This window comes from Lithobates pipiens, unplaced genomic scaffold (genome assembly GCF_037356315.1).
Source record: "Lithobates pipiens isolate NorthernLeopardFrog02 unplaced genomic scaffold, aLitPip1_a1.2 Scaffold_3, whole genome shotgun sequence".
Lineage (NCBI taxonomy): Eukaryota > Metazoa > Chordata > Amphibia > Anura > Ranidae > Lithobates > Lithobates pipiens.
Genome location: NW_027507790.1, coordinates 52,453,474 through 52,476,976, shown reverse-complemented (window position 1 = coordinate 52,476,976; position 23,503 = coordinate 52,453,474). Strand labels below are relative to the sequence as shown.

Sequence of the window (23,503 nt, the reverse complement as noted above, 5' to 3'; positions counted from 1 at the left end):
TGAGCCACATAAAACTGTTATTCATTTATTTCTCTTGTGAATTTCTATTCTGAAATTTCAATAAAATATATTTAGAAAAAAACTGGCATTAGTCAATTTTTATATAAAATATACTTTGCAGTTATTTATTTTAGTTCAATCTTATTTTATTAAGAAAGGAGAGGTGTACATAACACATGTGTATCGTACATTGACCTAAAGGTACAAATAGACATTTCAATATTGGTACTATAACGTCATATTGGATAAAGAATTTGTTAGCTTCAACAGAATTCATTTAGTATATAATCCTGTGTAGCCATAGCATCTATCAAGACATATTGAGGGTCTGTGAGCACCACTATTCGCTCAACAAGCGGTGCTTATCCATTATAAATATGCTAGGGCTTTTGTTATTGGGCTAAACACCATTTCTCGTAGGGGGGAACTCTATGTGGGTCACAGAGTACCCGTCTGTTGAATGTAGAGATTATGGTTCGGGTGTTTGTGTAACGTTGCTTCATGTAAAGAGAGGAGGGGAAGTGATGGTGAAAAAAGAGGGGTCAAAGCAGTAAGGTACCGTATTTATCGGCGTATAACACACACCCCAAGTTTAGGAGGGAATTTTAAAGAAAAAACTTTTAGGAGGGAAGTTTAAGGAAAAAAACTTACATTTAAATGCCCATCAATGCAGCCTTGTCAGTGTAATTTGCAGCCTTGCATTGCAGCTTTGTCAGTGATTTGCAGCCTTCCATTTAGCCTTGTCAGTCATTTGCAGCCTTGGCAGTGTCTTTGCCGGCTTGCCGTTTAAAAACAGCACCGCCGAGATACAGAGCAGATGTCCTGTGTATCTCGGCGGCGCTCGGTAGCTCTTGGCCCTTCTCAGTGGCTTTTGGCTATTTTCGCCCACACTCGCCTATTTTCAACCGCACTCGGTGGCTTTGAGCTTTCCGAGAGTGGGCGAAAGCCACGGAGCACAGCCAAGTGTGGCCGAAGATAGCCGAAAGCGACCGAGAACGGCAGAGAAGCTAAGAAATGGCGGGGGGTCGGCGTATAACATGCACCCATGATTTTCCCCTGATTTTAAGGGGAAAAAAGTGTGTGTTTTACGCCGATAAATACTGTAAGTAGATATTGAGAAGGAGACATTCCACTTAGGTCAGACATATGTGATGTTAGAGTCCTCTGTTGCCCATGGAATAAATTCCAAGAGGTATTGAAACATAGACCATGAGGTCCAGGTCTTGGAGAATTGTTCCTCTTTACCCGATTCCTGCAACAACATTCGTTCCAAGCTATTGATTCGGTTCACCTCAGTTGCCCATTCCCCCAGGGAAGGCATGTCAACCTCCAGTATCTGGGCATAACCATTCTAGCTGCTGCCAGAAAGTGACGCAGAACGTCTTTTTTGACCGATTTAAGTGGTCTAGGGAGCATAGATAGCAACACTATCAGGAGAGGATGTAAGCGAGGTTGCCATAAGTCTGCAGTACAGGTTGAGGATCTTTTGCCAGAACCTCCGCACAGGGGGGCATTCCCTCAGTTATTCATTTTAGTGTTAAAATCTGTCAATTTACAAATAGCTAGTTGTTTTATAAGATGGTTAATAGAACCCCTCCAGTGGTTTTTGAACAGCATACTAGTTCATAAGTATGCAGGTTTTTACGCTTCAAAGCAAACCCATAATACCTGCGGGCTGAACAGAAAAAAAATAGCAGATTCCTTCATCTACACAAACATGCTAGATAGAATATAATGTCCTGGTGGAGGAATTCCTCTAACGGTATCACTTTTCTATAAAAGTCTTTTGGGGGATTATCTCACAATCATAACCCAATAGTACACTTAGCTAGCAATGTGTATCTTAGGCTGCTTTCACACTGCAGCGGGAGCGGCGTCGGCGGTAAAGTGCCGCTATTTTTAGTGGCGCTTTACCGTTGTTTTAGCGGCGGTGTGCGGGCGCTAGCGGGGTGGTTTTAACCTCCGCTAGCGGCCGAAAAGGGGTTAAACCCGCCCGCAAAGCGCCGCTGCAGCGGCGCTTTGCCGGCGGTATTGCCGCGGTGTCCCATTGATTTCAATGGGTAGGAGCGGTTTAGGAGCGGTGAATACACCGCTCCTTCACCGCTGCAAAGATGCGGCTAGCAGGACTTTTTTCACCGTCCTGCCAGCGCATCGCTCCAGTGTGAAAGCCCTCCGGCTTTCACACTGGAGTTAAAGGGGCCGGTTTTTTTCAGGCGTTACACAGGCGCTATTTTTAGCGCTGTAACGCCTGAATACCGCCCCAGTGTGAAAGCAGCCTAATAGATTTCATGATAGACAACAAGCCTTCAAATTTAAAAAAGGAAACATATAAGCTCTGTTCTGAACACATCTATGCACATTATTTGGCTATATTTGATTAAATCATACCTTTTGAAAAACATTTTCTTTATAGGACCTTACCACCTGGTCAGTTCTGATGAAAATGTGATGATTGGGACGTATAGATCAGCTTTAGAGGTGTGTAGGAAGAAAAAGGAGTCGTCATGGGCAAGGACTGATTCAAATTTTGCTAAGAACATGACGTTTTTTATTAAACAAATGTACATTTAATAAAAAATAATAACAAAAGGTATTTCTCGCCTCTCTTTATAACATTGAATTAGCAACACAGTGCCCATCTGAGAAATTATAAGTAACCTCTAAACACAGCTTTCTCTAAAGCATCATCTACATTCATATATTGTGCATGTGAGGGGTAATTAGTGCAGTTATAGCGGCCACATGTTCTGACGTGTTCAAGAAAGTCTGGAATCCCTGGATAAACAACATTGTCAGCCAGCAAAACAGAGCCTTCCTTCAGCAAGCGACATTCCTGAAGAATGTAAAGAGGAATAAAGAACAACAATGCATCAACAACAATAATAACAAATGTCTACCCTAAAAGCAAAAAGTTAAAGAAAGGCAAATCTTACAAGCAATGTTCTAAGGTTACCAAGTCAAAATGTTCATGCACCTTTTATATTCAGTGTCTGCCCTTGCATAATTTTTGACAATAACTTAAGGCCTTGGTTAAAAAAAGTTTAGGATTTGTCCAGCAGTTGACTACCAAGTACATTTTGTGTTTTTAATAGTTTTTTATTTCAAGTTTTCAATTTTCCATAATGATTATCACACCAACATCTATTAACGATAAAAAACTTCCAATAACATGGTTCTGACATTTTGTTTTCTGAGGTAGCATTGACGTTATTATTGTTACATTTATGTCCCTCTATAAAAAAAATTATAGATTGTTACTGGTGTTTATATTAGGATTTGCCACCTCATGACAGACCGGTTAGAGATGGCCAGCATAGATATTTAAACCCAAAAAGAGATAGGTGAAGAAAGGAAAGAATACAAAATGAGTTTGAGTTTTAGAGGTTTAGATGGTGACCTCTCATATCCCGACCCCCACCCCCCGCCCGGCCCTCCCAAAGGGCCCACTGATTTTTCCCAGGTTCTTCTCCCCAGTTGGTGTAGCGGCAGCAAGGCACACAGCAACAGTGACTCTTTCTGGCTCAATGAACAGTCTAGCTGGGAAGGTGGGAGTCAATTATGTTCCTGGGTTTTCTTTTGGTGGGCTTTGTTGGGTCCAATCTATTGGCTCTGTGTGATATAAAAGGAAGAGGGGGTCTGAGCCCAGGGGGCCTAGGGGATTCTTGCTGCTGTTTTGCTGGAGTCTAGAAACCCAGTGATGTGCTGAAGATGAAGTCCCCACTGTTCCCACTGCCCGCTGGGGTTTTCACCTGAAAACATCATCCAAGCAGGCACTCTTTTCAATGCTGGTATGCTGGGGCAGCCACAAGCCTGAGGTAAGGACTAGGGATGTTAGGGGATCGATTGCATTTCTTTGGACTGTTGTCTGTAATTATTATCATGTTGATTTATTCTTCAAGTAAAATGTTGAAAACTTTGCCTCTGTCTGGTCTGAAGTTATTACAGGGGTGCAATGTAAGTAACCAGCACACATAGTCTTCACTTCCCTAAGCACATTGGGATATGAAGAGATCAGCGGTGCAAGAGTTAATGCAGTGTGACGATACAAGGGGGTACCAAAGATAACAAAGGTTTCTCTAGCAGCCTGTCATTAAGCGTGTACATGTGGCAGGTGAGATAGGCTCTTTCAGCGAGGGAGATGTTGTCAGAAATCCTTCAGCAACGATCCATGTTCCATAGCAATGGGAGCAGATCTTCACCCCGGAGACCCTCAGTCTGTGCACAGGTATGGAGGAAGAAGAGTTAAGTGAAGTGTAAGAAGGAAGTCCATGCTAGGTGTGCAGCGGGACCCCATACCATTGCTGGGAGTAAAGTTGCGGTGATACGATGGACAGGTGGAGTGGGCAAGCGAACTGTGTGTCCCTCCTAAATGCACAAATAACCATGGTAATGTTTAGTACATTGAGAGAGTTTAATCAAGTTTAATCAAGTTTAATCGTCTGTTCAAAGTAATAGTATCCCATTTGTAAGGTAGTAACCCTGTATAAAGTGCCTAGCATAGCCCAGAAGAACCCACCCGGAGTAGGCCTCTCACGTGACCCTTTCTTGGACCCCCCCACGAGGAGGGAAACATGGAGGACGTAACAACCACTCCATCACCCTATCCCTTACATGCTTTTTTGATGCTATATTGCATAATTAAAATTGGATAGGGTGCAGGGAGCTATGGGATACTCCAGCAACATTGGAAAGCAATAAGAGGATACTCTTTACTTCGTCAAAGCTTTCTAATTCAGTCTTTCTAGTAGCAACTAAGTAAATGAGCAGCCCTATGACAGCATAAGAAATGTCCAAATTTAAGAAAGCTCTGGCACTGATACCTAAAGGATAGTAGCAGAAAACTCTTACTAGGTTATATGTTTTGACATTTTTAAACTCGACAAACCCTTTCCAGTGGTATTTATCTTGGACGTGTCATTTGTTTCAATCAGTTCTGCACCTTATTTGGCCATGTTTTGGCTTAGAAATGATATGGTCCACCATGAGTAGAGCAGCATCCGCGTTCCGCCGAGGCCTAATTTAGGCTGTTTGTTGGTTATACTCTGGTTTCTCTTCAGATCGAATAAATCTTTCGCCTTTTACTAAAGATTTCCGTGGAGAGGAACAACCATGAGTTTCAGAGAATTTTTTGATGCCTAGCTGATGCTGGGCTTCGCTAATTTGGTGAAAAATAGCTCGAGTTCCCTACACTCTGGTCCATACCTACAATGTCCCTTTATACTTGAATGCATCTTTCCAATATCAGGTAGAAAATTCTCCTGTGAACTCTCCAGACCAGATCCTCAGTGAAATCTCTTAATCAGTTCCAGAATGTTTTCAGCAAGATAGGCCCCCCAGCTCTAGCATAGCTGGGACCTCAACGCGCATATGTAGAACTACAGCTGAGCTGCCCAGAGGGACAGCAGCCCTTCAGGCCGGGAACGTCTCTTCCTGGACAAGAACAGGGCTACCTCAAGCCCCCGACTACTTATTTCCCAGCCTGCTACTGAACACCCCACCCCCAGGTGGACAACATAAATATTCAGGCTGTTGATTTGCCTCTTTCAACCCACTACATTTTATAATCCTCCAGAAAGCAGGGGGAAACAGTCAAAACCTGCACCCAGTGAAGCCTAGAACAGCCCAAAGCAATCACAAACTGCTCCAGTGATTACAGAGGAGCAAAAAAGGACTATATTTACCTACATTTTATAGCAACCTATATAGGAGTGTGCTACATACATCTATAGGTTTCAAGGCTGGCGTAGTGCAACCCCTGAAAAGGCCACTGATTTAACTGGGTCTTTTCTCAATAAGTACACAGGCTGCCCATCCACTCCAGCAACAGTCCATTCACACTGGCTCCAATAAACAGTCTAGGGGATGTATTTTCAAAGATTATTGTATAAGGGGAGGAACTTGGCATGGGATACGTGAAAACATTCAGAAGCAGTAGTGTTTAGAGGATAGTCTTTCTTAACAGTAGTGGTACTGGTTGAGAACAGCCCAGGGTTCAGAGCCTGAAGACGGGGCAATTTTGGGCATCTGGTTACCGTGGATAGTGTGCAACTATCGGTACCCAGTTCAGAGTCCAGCACACAGTCTCAGGAATCAGCTTAAAGCGGGATTCCACTGCCGTTTTTTTTTTTTTTTTACCTGTGTCACTGTTGGGCGATTCTTACGGTGTCTTTGCAGCCACGATCGGCGTCTTTTTAACCCCTGGCGTGACGATTTCATTGCGAAGGAAAACTTTTAAAAAAGCAGTCCGGCGGTTTCCATTTTCACTGTGGGCGTTTGAAGCCCACAGGCATTTACTTCCTGGATGCGATGACACTGAGCTCCCAGCATCCACCGCTCCATCTCGCACATGCTCATTGAGTGTCCTCTTTGTTTTCCTTCCTTTTGCCTCATGTGTTATAGTGGTAATGGCTGATAGAGCTGCCTGCCCACTTTCAAAATGGCAATTTCGGCTTGACTGTGTCCCCCACGGATTCCTGGGAAATAGCTAAAAAAAGTTCCCAGGGACCATTGCGAAGCCGATAAACACGCCTACTCCCACGGGAGGAGAGCCCGGAAGTCGGCATAAACATTAAAAATAAAAGGTAAATACTGCATATTATTTTATTTCAATGGTCATAACTACATCTATGTTCCAAAGCCATTTGAATAAGATGAACTTGCAATTTTCTGTACCAAACCGCTTTAAAGTCACTACTCACAAGTCCAGTGGACAGCTGCCTACTTCCAGCTTCCTCCAGACATAACCCAGTGATTAAGGTGGTGTCTATCAGGACTGGATCCCGTGTGGTGTGTTTCTGCAGTCAGCTATGAGAAAAAGTCCACTTGAGCCTTGGATCTTAGCACCTTTATAGTCTCTTTTAGCAGTTGTTCAGTCCATGGGCTGCCAGGCGGCAGCATCCCCTGTACTTCTGGAACCCTTCTAGGGAGAAGGTACCCTGCTCTTCAGTGTCTGTGACTATTTATCTACACTCCAGCCTCCTTTTGGAAACTTCACCTCCAGAGATTGGCTGGAACCTGATAAATATTCAGGCTGGGCGATTTGAATCTCCTGCTCTAAGCTCTAGAAACTGCCTGTATGACCCTTAACAGGCCAGACTAAACAATTACTGTTTCCCAGATTGTAAAAGAAGCCAAACTAAATTTGCCTAGCCACCTACACTAGGAGATAGCTACATTAGTTTGGAACTCTGTAGCAAAAACCTACGTGGGTCCATGTCTGTATAACTACCCCATACTTATATCAAATTGCTTACTCCTTATTTACACCCACAGCTTAGAAGCCTTGGTAGGCTTCCATGTTACAAGAGATTTACCATGTGATAGGAGATCTGTGTTTTTACATAAGTCTACTGTGTTTCAATAGTGAGCTGTCAATTTGCAAGATTCTGATGGGTTACGAAGAGATACATGGTAAAAGAGACTTTCATATTAGAAACCGATGCAACATTATAGGAGAATGCTGAAGACTGCTTTCAATTTACAGGAGACTGTTGCCATGTTAGAAGAGACTGATTGCTGTTATGTTATCATCAGTGGCGGCTGGTGAAGTTTTAGGATGGGGGGGCGCAAGACCCCGCCCATCCACGGTTGGCCCCTCCCACTTCTCATAAGCCACACCCAGAAATTTCCAAGATTATAGTATGAATTTACATAGTTAAAGGCCCCGTTATTACATCTGATTTATCTGCGTGGGTGTTCTGGCATCACATTGTAACAGTTAGATATTATTATTTCATTGTTAGAGTATTCTGCCTTTTCTATAGTCTTAAGCAAATCTGTTACCATCCCTGAATATAAGCCATTAAAGGATATCTAAACCCAGAACAAACAATTTATTTTTGTTATATTTATCTAAATGAACATGATTTAAACTGGCTAGCATTTCAGATTTAAAATTCAATGCACTGTTCACTTTATTCAGATTCCAATCATATTTGTTCAACTTCAGTCCATTTCCAAGTTTGTAATATTTGGCCACATATGGATATTACCACTATGTGCAGGTGGCTACAATTTATTTCTGAGCTGTGTATAAGCAACATTTATTATAGATAAGAGAATGTGTAAATCATGCTCAGCAGTGTATTGCATAGTACAGATCCAATTCTGTTTATCAAAATTGAAACAAAAATCTACCACTGCTCTCCTCTCCTCTTTGTGCCTAGTTTAACATTCTAGCTATGGGCATGCTTATCATGCTCATAATCTACCACACAATTATTTTTCGATCTCTCTCTTAAATACAGGTATAAAAATATTGGCCAAGATCTTGACTAACTGGCTAAGACACCTCAGTGTATCAGAGCTCCATATTATTAGCTGAAAGCAAGTTAGGGTCAATGGCGCCCTTTCTCCATCATTTCCTATTAGGAACGGGATGAAACAGGGGTGTCCTTTGTCAGCACTCCTCTTCACACTGACTCTTGAACCCTTAGTTTGTAAAATTAGATTACATTCATGGTATTCAAATCGCTCTGGTGGAATGTAAGCTTGACACACACACACACACACACACACACACACACACCTTACCTGACTGTGTGCTCTCCGCAGCCGCTCCTCACACCGCTCTACTCCTCTTACTTCCTGTTTCCTCTCTCAGGTGAGATGGGAGAGAGAAGACAGGAAGTGACATCTGAGTCAACTCAGATGTCAATCAAACTGCCCGCCCGGCCGTAGTAACACATACTACAGCGCCGGGCGGAAGCTACTCAGCGCTTCAGAAAGCGCCCTGAGGCGGGCTAAACACCCGCAAATGAAGCGCCACGCCTGCAATCTCATGATTGCATTGGCGTGGCGTTTCCCGGCGTGCAGTGTGACCGGCGCTCGAGCACTTCCTTAAAGAACTTTTTTTTTTTTTTTAAAGGGCCAGTTTTAAAACTTTTTTAATTTTTTTACATTTTTTTTTTTTTTTTTTTTTTACCACACAGGGGGGGCGGCGCCCGGGCGCCCCCTATGGACGGGCCGCCACTGGTTATCATTCACATGAGTACAAGGACAATTTTGTAGTACTTTTTGCACATTGACTATAAGGGGGTTGATTTACTAAAACTGGCAAATTCTGGTGCTGCTGTGCATGGCAGCCAATCAGCTTCTAACTTCAGCTTGTTCAATTAAACTTTGACAAAAAAAAAAAAAACTGGCAACTGATTGATGTTTACACAGCACTGAACCAGAATTTGCATGCTCCAGTTTTAGTAAATCAACCTCAAAGCATCCAAGCTCCAATTCTATATTGCACAGTAACAACGCATAACTCCATTAAGCCATTAGGCTAACCTGTCTTTCCTGATAATATGATACCTATGTGCACATGACCCACTGCAGAAAGCCACATAATATATATGTATAGTCTATCAGGCTTTTCTAGACTTTTCTTCAAAGGAGAGGTTTGTACTTTTGTACATTGGTGAACAAGTACAACTGTACAAATGCTTGTGTTCAACCTACCAATCAAAATAACTAGGACTGTGAGGTCACTGCGCCTTACTTTATCTTTACCTTTCTAAAAAAAAAAAAAAAACACCTCATATTTAATGAATCCCTGTGCTCCTGCTGCCTGCAACATTTTAGGTCACTGTGACCTGTGGCATTTTTCCTTTTCAAGTGTTTTTTTTTATTGGTTATGCGTCATAGTCATTTGAAGCCTCACATCAACAAAACAGCAGAATTCCAGTCAACATAATAGCACTTTACCATTGTTAAGAATAAATGACATGTGCAATGTACTGAATGGCTGCCTGTGCCTATAGCACTTTCTGCATACAAATATCGAAAATAACCACAGTGCAGTCCAGAGCCAGGGATTTCCAAGAAACATCAGCAGGTAAGTGTAATGGTAGGTGCTCTTAGTAGTTTAGGTTAGATAATGTAGGAGGGGTGGTAAAAATTGACTACTTGAGTTTGCCAGTAATAATATACTTGCAAAATTGGATGTAGGCAGGGACTGCACAGGTCTGCCTTTTGCCCACCTCAATGTGGCAGATGTTTTCCAAAGTGGCAACTACTTGGACTGTTTTCCATAACTGCACGCAGAGAGGTCTATAGGCAAAATATTTGTATCACTTATGTGGTTTTCAATATGGCAACATGCACAAAAGGTTCCATTGCATTGCAGAAGGCTGACAGGCAAGTGTACCCCCAAGCAGAGGGCTGTATCCTGAAATGGTCACTTTAGTTCTCCACGCATGGTTTGGACTTGAGAAGACAATTTTGACTACACAAGGCTTTCCCCAAATTCACTATACTCAAGAAGAGAAGCTGGTGTCCAATGGACATGTGTCACACAGGTCTCCCACAGTGCACTAGCCCTTGTTGTAGGCTGTAATGTATTCATTGCCTGCCTACCATCTCTGACATCAGCAACAACAATCAAAAGACTGTGACAGGAGCAGTAAACCAGAAGCCAGGGGTTGACATATTGGATATGTGAATGCATATATTAGAATGCAATGTAAAGAAAGTACTCTTTAGCAGATCTGGTGCTGAGCCCAGCACACATTACATTTCATGGATGGCCATAAAGTCAGTGAGGCTACCGATAACTTCTGATGGTAGCCATTAATGTCTCAATCAGGAGCTGGAAGCACTGACTGAGGCTGGCATGTGTACAATTAAATGTGTCATCAAGCCTGTGCTAGGGAGTGATTGTGATTCACACTATAACCGAAGCTATAACTGAATGCACACAAAGACAAATGAGAATGTGTAATATGTAAATGTAGCATGTGATACAACTAAGATTCCAACTGATGAATGAAGCAGTTGGGGTGGGGGTGCGTAAGTAGTAGTATATACTACTTTGCTTAGGGCCCCATTTGGTCTTCATTAGCTCTGATTAGTGCCATATGTCTGCACTAGGGATGAGCTTCGTGTTCGAGTCGAACATACGTTCGACTCGAACATCGGCTGTTCGTCCGTTCGGCGAAGTCCGAACATTTTGGTCCGTTCGTGCCAAATTCGTGTGGCGCTCACGGCCCACAATGCACTGCGATGGTGCAGTGCATTGCTGGCTCATGATTGGCCAAGCATGCACTGTGACCCCCGCATGCTTGGCCAATCGCAGCGCCAGCAGCGAGGAGAGCCATGATTGGCCACAGGCAGGATGCCTGTGGCCAATCATAGCTCAGGCTGTGTAGTGCACGCCCCACACTATATAAGGCCGCCAGCGCGGCGGCCTTGTGTAGTGTGTTGGCGTCTGAAGCAGTGGGTGTTCTGTGTAAATTCAACACAGTACACACCGATCGTTTTCGGCCGATTTTCGATCTTGCTGTTGTGTAGTGGTTGTTGTCTGCGTGCCCTGACCGCAGTATACACCGCTATATTCACCTCACCTATATAGCTACTGATCTATCTTTTATAATAGAGCTTGCAGTCAGTAGTGTTAGGAGCTTGTGCGTGCTGTCTGCGTGCTCTGTACCCAGTACATACCGCTATATCCACCTACATAGCTGTTCTCTATTTGAGCCCACCTGCCATCTGCAGGAGTTATTGAAAGTTGTGTGTGCCTCCAGCACAGCACAGTATACATCTGTATATACCCCTTTATCTCTGGTGTTCTATAATAAAGGCATCTGCAGGAGTTAGTGGGTGTTCTGTGTACCTTCAACACAGTACACACCGATCGTTTTCGGACGATTTTCGATCTTGCTGTTGTGTAGTGGTTGTTGTCTGCGTGCCCTGACCGCAGTATACACCGCTATATTCACCTCACCTATATAGCTAGTGATCTATCTTTTATAATAGAGCTTGCAGTCAGTAGTGTTAGGAGCTAGTGCGTGCTGTCTGCGTGCTCTGTACCCAGTACATACCGCTATATCCACCTACATAGCTCTTCTCTATTTGAGACCACTTGCCATCTGCAGGAGTTATTGGAAGTTGTGTGTGCCTCCAGCACAGCACAGTATACATCTGTATATACCCCTTTATCTCTGGTGTTCTGTAATAAAGGCATCTGCAGGAGTTAGTGGGTGTTGTGTGCCTCTAGCACAATATACACTACCCAACTGCTTTTTTACCCAACTCCCTTCAGGCCATTACCATGTCTGGAAGGCCAGCAAGGAGAGGCAGACAGGTCTAGAGACAACAGTGCTGGTCGTGGACGCGGTGCATTGTCATCAGCACGTGGCCATGGGACACGCTTGTCCTTCTTTTCGGTAGCTGGACATGTTGAGCCGCAACATGCCAACGACTTGGTAGAGTGGATGACCAAGCCCTCTTCATCCTCCTCATCCTCTCTCACCCAGTCTCAGGGTACTAGCAAAGCAGCTGCCAACGCATCGTCTTCCCTCCTCTCAATGTCATCATCAGTGACTCCTTCCCTAGACCCACCACGTCCTCCTGAGGAGTCTCCTGAACTCTTTGAGCACAGTGTTGGGTACATGCTCCAGGAGGATGCCCAGTGTTTGGTGGGCTCTGATGATGACACTCAGCTAGAGGAAGGCAGTAGCGTGAGCGCAGAGAGAGGGGATGCTCAAGAAGGACAGCAATCTGGCAGTCATGTTCCACAAGCTGCAGCATACTGCCAGGTTTGCTACAGCGATGAAGAGGGAGGGGATGATGAGGGCACTGACTCCACGTGGGTGCCTGGAAGGAGAGAGGAGGAGGAGGAGGAGGAGGCACATGTCCAAAGAGGCAGGATGCCCTCCGGGGGCCAGCTTAGGGGCAGCACACCGACTGAATCACACCGCAGAGCTCCGCCTGTGCAGGGCGCTGCCTCTGCGCGTTATTCTAAAAGTTCTTTGGTGTGGGCCTTTTTGAGACGAGTGCATCAGATCGCACCGCTGCTATTTGCAACATATGTCTCAAGCGTATCTCGCGTGGCCAAAACATCAGCCGCTTGGGCACCACATGCTTGACCAGACATATGTTGACCTGCCATGCAGCTCGTTGGCAAGCGTACCTCAAAGACCCACACCAAAGAACAAAGCGGACCTCTCCTTGCTCCTCATCAGCTGGCATCTCCAACCCCACTAGACCTTCAGTCCTCTCTGAAACCTGCTCTGAGAGGAATGAAGGTGTAGAATTAGGTGTGTCACAGCCAAGTGCTTCCGGGAACTCTGCTAGCGGTACACCCACGTCCGATTATAGCAGGCAAATGTCTCTGCCCCAGCTGCTGGACCGGCGAAAGAAGTTCACTCCCAGCCATCCACATGCTCAGCGGTTGAATGCTAGCTTGGCTAAATTGCTAGCACTTCAACTGCTGCCTTTTCAGTTGGTAGACTCGGCCCCCTTCCGTGAGTTTGTACAATGTGCGGTTCCTCAGTGGCAGGTCCCCAAACGCCACTTTTTCTCATGGAAGGCGATTCCGGCTCTCTACCGGCATGTGGAAGGCAATGTCCTTGCCTCGCTGGACAGGGCGGTCAGCGGTAAGGTGCATATTACCGCTGACTCATGGTCCAGCAGGCATGGACAGGGACATTACCTGTCTTTCACGGCCCATTGGGTCACTCTTCTGGCAGCTGGGAAGGATGCAGGACAAGGTGCAGTAGTGTTGGAGGTTGTTCCGCCACCACGCCTCCAAAATGCTACTATTGGTTGTGACACACCTCTCTCCTCCACCCCCTCCTCTTCTTCTTCCTCCATGGCCTCTTCCAGTGCTCTGTCCTCAGAACCAGCGGTGCTTCGTAGGCGTTCCAGGGGCTACGCAAGTACGCAGGCAAAACGATGCCATGCCGTGCTTGCGCTGGTTTGTTTGGGGGACAGGAGCCACACTGGGGCGGATGTTTTGTCAGCTCTGCAGGGGCCGGCTGAGAGGTGGTTGACGCCACGCCAGCTTAAGCCAGGAATGGTGGTTTGTGACAATGGCACCAACCTCCTCTCCGCCCTCCGACAGGGACAACTGACCCATGTGCCCTGTGTAGCTCACGTCCTTAACCTGGTGGTGCAGCGGTTCTTGGGCAGGTACCCCGGCTTACAGGATGTCCTGAAGCAGGCCAGGAAAGTCTGTGTGCATTTCCGCCGATCATTTAATGCCTGTGCTCGGCTGGCTGAGCTCCAAAAGGAGTTGAACCTGCCCAAGAACCGCCTTATATGTGACATGCCCACCAGATGGAACTCAATGTTGGCCATGCTGCAGCAGCTGCACACGCAGCAGAGGGCCATCAATGAGTACCTGTGTGACTACGGCACCAGGACAGGGTCAGGGGAGCTCGGTTTTTTCTTACCATGCCAGTGGGGCATGATCAGGGATGCATGCACTGTCCTGTCACCGTTTGAGGAGGCCACAAGGATGGTGAGCAGTGACAATGCATGCATCAGTGACACTGTACCTCTTGTCCACCTCTTGGAGCATACGCTGCGTGGAATAATGGACAGGGCACTTGAGGCAGAACAGAGGCAGGAAGAGGAGGACTTCCTTGCCTCTCAAGGCCCCCTTTATCCAGACAGTGTTCCTGCTGTGCCACCCAGCACACAGAAAGAGGATGAGGAGGAGGAGGAAGAGGAGGAGGAGGATGATTGTGTCAGCATGGAGGTAAAGGCTGGCACTCAGCATCAGCAGCAGCAGCAGTCTTGTAGGGATGATTTACAGTCCCAAGAAACACGTGGACTTGTACGTGGCTGGGAGGAGGCAGCTGCAGATCATGTTGTCCTTAGTGACCCAGAGGACTCCGGACCGAATGCCTCAGCTAACCTACGCTGCATGGCCTCCCTGATCCTGCAAAGCCTGCGGAAGGATCCTCGTATTCTTCGGATCAAGGAGAGGGACCATTACTGGCTGGTACAAGGGTAAGGTTGCCGACCTTATCTTGCCATCGCAGAGGGAGCAGAGGATGAGACATCTCCGGGAGGCCTTGCAGAAAGGTCTGTGCAACGCGTTCCCAGAGACTGGGAGGTTACAAACTCCTGGTCCTGGACAACGTGTTGCTGAGGCATCGGCCAGAAGGAGCGGTGGAGAAGGTGGCCGTCTGACTGATGCTTTCAGACAATTTTTTAGTCCGCAGCCCCAAGGTATGATCGGTTCCAGCAACCATCGCCAGCGTCTGATTTACATGGTGCAGGAATACCTAGGGGCAAGGTCAGACTTGGACACCTTTCCCACAGAAAATCCTCTGGCTTACTGGGTCTTGAGGATGGATCACTGGCCAGAGCTTGCACAGTATGCAATTGAGCTACTGGCCTGTCCTGCATCCAGCGTTCTTTCGGAACGCACCTTCAGTGCTGCTGGTGGCTTTGTTACCGATCACAGGGTGCGTCTGTCCACCGAATCAGTTGATCGACTGACCTTCATCAAGATGAATCAGTCTTGGATCACCCACAGTTACCAAGCACCTAAAGCTGATGTAACAGAATAATTTTTTTTGAAATATCACATCCCTTCAAGACTGCCTATGCTGATGCTGAGTGACTGTCCTGTTATGTTGATTGTCTATCCTCTTCCTCCTCCGCTGATATGTTGGAAGAACATTTCTGGTTCTGGTTGATGTCATCAGCCCAATTTTTCTGTCCCTGTTTAACAGGGGCGTTTAAGTACAATTTTTGATGCAATGCTTTGCAGCAGGGCTAATTCCTGCAATCAAACAAGAGTATATGGGAGAGGTTGCAGTGTGGTGGCACCAGCACCAGTGCCTAAGGCCCAATTTTTCTGCCCCTGTTTAACAGGGGCGTTTAATTAAAATTTTTGATGCAATGCTTTGCAGCAGGGCTAATTCCTGCAATAAAACTAGAGTATATGGAAGAGGTGGCAGTGTGGTGGCACCAGCACCAGTGCCTAAGGCCCAATTTTTATGCCCCTGTTTAACAGGGGCGTTTAATTACAATTTTTGATGCATTGCTTTGCAGCAGGGCTAATTCCTGCAATAAAACTAGAGTATATGGCAGAGGTTGCAGTGTGGTGGCACCAGCACCAGTGCCTAAGGCCCAATTTTTCTGCCCCTGTTTAACACGGGCGTTTAAGTACAATTTTTGATGCAATGCTTTGCAGCAGGGCTAATTCCTGCAATAAAACTAGAGTATATGGCAGAGGTTGCAGTGTGGTGGCACCAGCACCAGTGCCTAAGGCCCAATTTTTCTGCCCCTGTTTAACAGGGGCGTTTAATTACAATTTTTGATGGAATGCTTTGCAGCAGGGCTAATTCCTGCAATAAAACTAGAGTATATGGGAGAGGTTGCAGTGTGGTGGCACCAGCAGCAGTGCCTAAGGCCAAATTTTTCTGCCCCTGTTTAACAGGGACATGTAATTACAATTCTTGATATAATATTTCACAGGAGGGCCCCTTCCTGTGCCCACCCAGAGTAACGGTGAGGACTTATAGTGTTGTGGCACCAGCACCACAACCACCAAAGGTCAATTTTTCTACCACTGTTCAACAATGGCATGTAATTACAATTGTTGATATAATCGTTCACAGCAGGGCGCTCCAGCGCCCACCAAGAGTCACTTTGAGGGCTTACAATGTTGTGGCAAAACCAACACCTTGTTCCGCCATTTCTGCAGAGCATATAGGGCAGGCCCCTACTTTCAAACATCCAATTTACAAACATCTCCTACTTGCAATTGGAAGGAGACAACAGCAAGTGAGATGAAAAAAGATGGACGACAAAACAAATTATACAGGGATGATAACCCTTCCCTATGTTTTCCAAAAAGCTTAAAAATTGTTTTTTTGACTGGAGCTACACTTTAAAAATGTACCAGTTGAAAATTACAAACAGATTCAACTTAACACAACAAAGCTACCCAGTCCCTGTCTTGTTTGCACCGCCTGTATACTGCTGTTCTGAGTATATAGGGCCTGGGGGCCACACGCATTTCCTTTTTTTAATATGGGTACAGGGTTCCCCTTAATATGCGTACAAGACCCAAATAGGCTGGTAATGGGCAGGGAGGGCTACCCATGCCATTTTTCTCAATGATTTTCAACCATATTGCAGGAACCAGATATAACATTAAGGCCGGGTTCACACCGCTGCGATGCGGGAACGCTGCGAATCCGCGGCGTTTTCCCGCATCGCACACCTCCCGCCGGCAGTTCACGCTGCCCTATGCGGACGGCTGGGAGTGTCAATGTTATGTTAATGACACCCCCAGATCCGTCCGCATATCGCAGTGCGATCTGCCGACTCGCACAGGAATCGGATCGCATGGTGTGAACCCCCATGCGATTCGATTCTGTTGCGGACCAAAAAAAGGGTCCCGTGCGAGTTTGCTGCAGGAGCGCTGCGAATTCAGCCATACCATCTGTATGGCTGAACTCGCATCGCTACGGAGATCGGATGTGATTTGCGGTGCGAATCACATCCGGATCTCCCCCCGCAGCAGTGTGAACCCAGCCTAAAACCACAAGCAGTTTTAAAAGGTGTTATTTCCGTTTAATGTCATTTTGTGCAGGGACTGTTCTAAACACGGGAAACACGTGGCACTTCACAGGCATACTACAGACAACCCCCAGGCACAATATTTAAAGGAATATTTCACTTTTTTTTCACTTTAATCGTCATAAAAAGCAGTGCTCAAGCCAAAATGGCCATTTTTAAAAACATTTTAGGCATTGACCCATGTCCCCTGGGGCAGGAGCCAGGTCCCCAAACCCTTTTTAGGACAGTATCTTGCATATTAGCTGTTAAAATTAGCACTTTTAATTTCCAACGTTCGAGTCCCATAGACTTCAATGGGGTTCTAAAGTTCGTTCGAATTTGGGGTCCGTTCGAAAGTTCTGGTGCGAACCGAACCGGGGGGTGTTCGGCTCATCCCTAGTCTGCACCAACAATATGTTCTAGAACAGTTTTTGTATCTTGGCTGTAGGTCTTTGAAAGGTACCCTTAGAGGTTTTTCAACAAATTAATTATCAAAATGGCAGACCTATCGCATTATAAGTCAACAAGCAAAATTGTGAGCATATATTAGCTGCTTGGTAGAGATAACTGCTAATAGGACACAGCAGTAAATAAACAGGGGTATCCTCACTCTAAGGCATGCCATAGATGGTTTGGATCTTGGCTGTTTCAGCAGGAATCGGCTAAAATTCAAATCATGTGTGGGCAGGCTGAATGTACCAAGTTGATTAATCAACTTGGGTACAACCAGCCTGCCAGATTATTTAGCGATTATCGGCCGCTAGCAATTATTACTGTCTTCTCCATGAGGGGGCAGCTTCCCCCACTCCCCGCTGCCGCCTGGCCAGAAGAATACATTGTCTCGACAGGAGGGATTCCCCTGTCAGCACTGACTGTGTTGATGGGGGAATCATGCAAATTTCTTTCCTGCATAATATTTACCTCCAACAGTATGGTGTCTGGTCGGTATCTGTCCTTTGCGTGGTCCAAGAACACGAAGTCCAAAGCATCCACGTTATACTTTTGCCTTAACTGAGGAATGATGTTTGTAGTGGACCCTTCCAACACCAAAACCTAAAAATCAAAACCATGTAGATTTGTCAAGATCATATAAACATGCACTCTTTACATCAACGATCTTTAACACAGGCATCATGTACACTGCCCGTTTACTAACATTTAGGACACTATGTGCCCAGGAATGAATGCCCACAACGCAAGCAGTCTGCATTCCAAGCATTCATCCCTGTGTGCATACTGCCCATATTGCCCTGTACTGCTAGGTGCACCATCCAGCCGCAGCAGTTGTTAGTCTCTCATAGTGTTTTATAGGCTGCCACCAGCAAAGCTGGATGGTACACCTGTGCTTTCTACCCAAGTCTAAACGCTGGACCTTTATACACTGGGGCAAAACGCTGAGTGGGCATGAGGCCTAAAAGGTATTTCCACCTAAAACCAAAAGTTAGGTAATTTGTTATGCCTTTTTTCCTTGTATATGGATACATTCTGGTGCCAAACACTTCTTTTGGTTCTCACTATGCTTTTGTCAACAGCAGTTAGGCAAATTCACTAGTAAAACAAACTGAGATTTATTTATTCATGTATTTATTTATTATAGGTATTTATAAATCTATAATAATATACCTATAATAACCTTTATGCAGTGCTTCACATATTGCAAATTCACATCAGTGTGTTGAAATCCATTCATTTTGCAGTATGCAATTCATTACAGACGTGGTTTAAAGGAAACATGTCATGAGAGCAATAAATGAGCGGCCATTCCTTCTGAAAATGCTAGATGTCTGGCTGTCATGTTGATGCTTGGGTTTCTGAGCAATTGACCTAAACAAGGTAAGGCATGTCGAATTTTCTTCCACTGATTTTCTTCATGTTTGTTTTGGTTCATGAATCAGGGGTACTAAAGCGAGAGTCAAGCAACAGCAATGTCAACCCATACATTTCTTTATATTAGGATATACTTTAATTGAAATCTGATGGAAAATTGAATGTTCAGCATCTGACAGCAAATATCAAGTAAGCAAAACATCTTTTTTTTTGAAGATTACGAGATCAATTTACACTTGCGTTAAAAAGTTTGTAATCACTTTTTTTTTAAAGTATCTAGTAATATATATATATATATATATATATATATATATATATACACAGTATAAATCGATTGATTACATTGATTTCAAAAGATCTATATTTACATATTAAAATGGTATTATTGTTATTTGCGCAGAGCTGCATATCTTGATAAATTCTGCTTAGGGAAATGAATGACATGTAAGTCATCACGGTTCTTTGCTGACTGGGTTTGTTGAACTTTGAAATTTGCTGCAAGCCATCTGTTGGGTATACCGTATCCTGAACTCCTGCAAATTCAATCATCTGCTTGGCCACAGCAGCATGAACTGGATCCAGCTCCACGGTGAACAACCGAGCTCCAGGCTTCAACAAGCGAGCGATTCGTATTGCAGAATATCCGCAGTATGTTCCCAGTTCCAGGATTACTGAAGGGTCTGTCTCTTTCACTACTTTGTCCAGGATCAGGCCTGAGAAAACACAAAGGATGGTAGCTCTAGCACATAACTCACTTTATACAGGAACTATAGGCAAATATTAAGAATAATCTTTAACCCCTTCAGCCCCAGAAGGATTTACTCCCTTCCTCACCAGGCCATTGTTTGCGATGCGGCACTGCGTTGCTTTAACAGACAATTGCACGGTGTTATTTGATCACCTCTGTGTTTTTTATTTTTTTGCACTATAAACAAAAATGAGAGATGAATTTGAAAAAAAAAAAACCACAATGGGGTTTATTTACTAAAGGCAAATCCACTTTGCACTACAAGGGCACTTAAAAGTGCGCTTGAAAGTGCAGTCACTGTAGATCTGAGGGGGGCATGCAAGGAAAATAAAAAAGCATTTTTGTTTGTACATGATTGGATGATAGAAATCAGCAGAGCCTCCCCTCATTTCAAATCTTCCCCTCAGATCTACAGCGACTGCAATTCCAAGTGCACTTGTAGTGCAAAGTGGATTTGCCTTTAGTAAATCAACCCCGATATTTTTTACTTTTTGCTATAATAAATACCCCCAAAATTTCAAAAAAATATATTTTTTTCCTTCAGTTTAGGCCAATATGTAATCTTCTACATATTTTTTGGTAAAAAATCGCAATAGGCGTAAATTAATTGGTTTGCACAAAAGTTATAGCGTCTAAAAAATAGGGGATAGATGTATGTCATTTTAATTATTATTTTTTATTTTTTTTAAATAAAAAATGGTGGCGATCTGTGATTTTTATTGGGACTGCGACATTGCGGTGGACAGATCAGACACTTTTGTGGGACCACTGACATTTATACAGCAATCAGAGCTATAAATAGCCACTTATTACTGTATAAATGTCAATGGAAGGGAAGGGTTTAACACTAGGGGGTGATCAAGGGGTTAAATGTGTTCCCTCAGTGTGTGCTAACTGTGGGGGGGGAGGGGTGGGACTGCCTGGAGGAGACTGATCAGTGTTCCTATATTCTAGGAACACACGATCTGTCTCCTCTCCCCTGTCAGAACGTGTTTTTTGTGTGTTTACACACACAGATCCTCGTTCTGGCTCTGTCAGGAGCGATCTCATGTGCCCGGCGGACATCGCGGCGTACACATCGCACCTCAGTACCGCAACGGGCACACACGCCCCCTATACCCCTTAAAGTGGCTGCCGTACAGCTACGGCGATTTGTGGCGGGTGGTCAGCAAGCGGTTAATCTAGCTATGAATACATGAAGAAATTAATATTTATATTACCTTTCCACAATCCTATAGTTAAACAACATGTCGCTTTTGGTGGGCAGTGCTGCTGCCAAACATGGTTAATGCAGTTCTATGGAGCCACACCGGAACCATACCACAACTGCAAGTAATGCGATGCATCATGCAGTAGTACGTCAAATATAGGATTAAATCATATTGTCTCCTCACTCCCCTGTGAAGAGCCACAGCACCTGCTGCACTTAAAGTGATTGTAAAGTCTTGTTTAAAAAAAAAATTAAAAAAATAACAAACGCACTTACCTGCTCTGTGCAGTTGGTTTTGCACAGAGCAGCCTGGATCCTCCTCTTCTCAGGTCCCTCTTCGCTGCTCCTGGCCCCTCCCCCTATTGAGTGCCCCCACAGTCAGCAGCTTGCTATAGGGGCACCTGAGCCAAGTCACAGCTCCCTGTGTCCATTCAGACATGGAGCTCTGACCCAGCCCTGATCCCTCTCTCCCCTGATTGGCTACCTGAGTATGATTGACAGCCGTGGGAGCCAATGGTGCCGCTGCTGTGTCTCAGGCAATCAGGAGGAGAGACCCAGACAGGTAAGACACTCATGGACATCGCTGGACAGAGATGGGGCTAAGGTAAGTATTAGGGGGGCTGACGGGGGCTGCTGCACACAGAAGGTATTTTATCCTAATGCATAGAATGCATTAAGATAAAAACTCTTCTGCCTTTACAACCCCTTTAAGTGCCGGTTCACACCAGCTTGGCTTCAAAGTCACGTGACTTTGAAGCTAAGACATCGCCGCTTGCATACAACTTATTTAACACAAGTCAATGAAAGTTGTGATGAAGTCATTCCAAGGTAGTGCAGGAACCTTTTTCTAAGTTGAGACGACTTGAGTCGCATGAATTAGAACAGTTCCATTGCCATTAATGGGGCACAAATTGCCATGTGACTTTGACACATGACAAGTCGCAGCAGTGTGAACCGGGGCTCAGTGTTAGATTTAATAGAAGGCTGAAGGGGGTGTGTAGGCAGCCTAAAGTGTTTTTATGCTGTTTTATGCTTTTAATTGGGATAACACCTACTTTACATTTGTTATATGTCCCCATTCACATAGCATACCTTTTTAAACTCCAAAACAGAAGTTTTAATCCGCTATCCAAAATGAGTTACAAAGTTTATGTTTACTAAAATTAACCCTGTCTATACTGTGTTGTCAGTTGTAAACTAGATTTGAGCACTGTAGGGTAGATTTACTAAAACTGGTGCACAAAGAATCTGGTGCAGTTGTGCATAGTAACCAATCAGCTTCTGGGGTTTATTGCCAAAGCTTAAAGAGTAACTCCACTTTTTTTGAGAAAAAACATTGCCCTCTGGGTGATCAATGTACATTACAAGGATTTTAACAAACTTTTTCGCAGAGTCCTACCTTTTGTTATTCGGAAGAAATCCCTGTGTGTTTTTTTGTGTCCACATGGTAAGTGAATCTAAAGGGAGCAGTTTCATAATTATAAATCAGCTGCCGCACCTGCAGAGCTCTAATGAGGAAACATGCTGGGTCTTTAAACGTAATTTCCTATTTGTAGTATCTTAGCAAAAATTACATTTTTGTTGCAGGGATGCCTGATAGCTGACTTGTAGCTTAGTGTAGACTTCTGGGAAAATCAGTGAGCCAATCACACAAGCAGGAAATGATGTTTCTGGGGGCGTTCTGTACACATTCTGTGTACAGAACACCTCCAGGTAGCCATATTGCATTGCATTTTACAGAGAATTACAGCACTGCAGATTGAAAAGAAATGTAATTTTTAATAACATTCAATTACAATATGACTTGTGTTGCAATTGTATATTCTATATGATTTTTTTTTATTTGCATTTTTTTTCGCCCCACGAAAGTGGAGTCATCCTTTAACTGAACAAGCTGAAGTTAGAAGCTGATTGGTTACTATGCACAGCGGTAATAGATTCTGTGTGCATCAGTTTTAGCCTTTCTCAACCTCTTCAACGCAGAGGAACCCTTAAAATAACTTTACGGTCTCAGGGAACCCTTGCTAAAAATTACTGTATCTACAACTCATGATACATAAGTGTCATGGTCAGTGGGAAGAAAGCTCCTTACCCTTGTGGTCAATGGGAAGAATTACAGATATCTAAAAAGACCAATGGTATTAGTGGAAACTTATCTGAGAGGTGCAAATTGCTCATTACTCAGCCCCTAGCAACCTCTGGCGGAACCCTAGAGTTCCATGGAACCCTGGTTGAGAAACCCTGATCTAGAAGGATGGCCTTCTACATTGTATGTTAATGAGGGGAAATTAAAACTGAATTAAGTATTTTGAAGTCTGTCCAGGGCCTTCTCTAAACAAACAACTAAAAGGGTAAGACATTTTTTTTTTTTATTATTTTAGTTATTGTGTGTAGGGTGCCCACATGCCCTGGATTTCCCGGGA

General features: G+C 44.5%; 1 protein-coding gene and 1 non-coding gene across 2 annotated transcripts in view; one reads left to right on the top strand and one right to left on the bottom strand.

Moving 5' to 3' along the window:
- Positions 1 to 2,525: 2,525 nt before the first annotated feature.
- The window catches only part of LOC143940392 (catechol O-methyltransferase-like), a 31,712-nt gene continuing 10,734 nt past the window's right edge, over positions 2,526 to 23,503 (bottom strand). Inside the window, exons 3-5 of the mRNA XM_077461685.1 lie at positions 19,642 to 19,835; positions 18,217 to 18,348; positions 2,526 to 2,833 (exon numbers count right to left, since the gene is read on the bottom strand). Of these exons, the coding sequence (XP_077317811.1) occupies positions 2,648 to 2,833; positions 18,217 to 18,348; positions 19,642 to 19,835 (512 nt within the window). The 3' untranslated portion in view covers positions 2,526 to 2,647. The remainder of the gene's footprint in view (positions 2,834 to 18,216; positions 18,349 to 19,641; positions 19,836 to 23,503) is intronic.
- Positions 5,038 to 5,152, top strand: LOC143941426 (U5 spliceosomal RNA). The gene has a single exon (XR_013264122.1). It is a non-coding gene; the product is annotated as a U5 spliceosomal RNA (small nuclear RNA).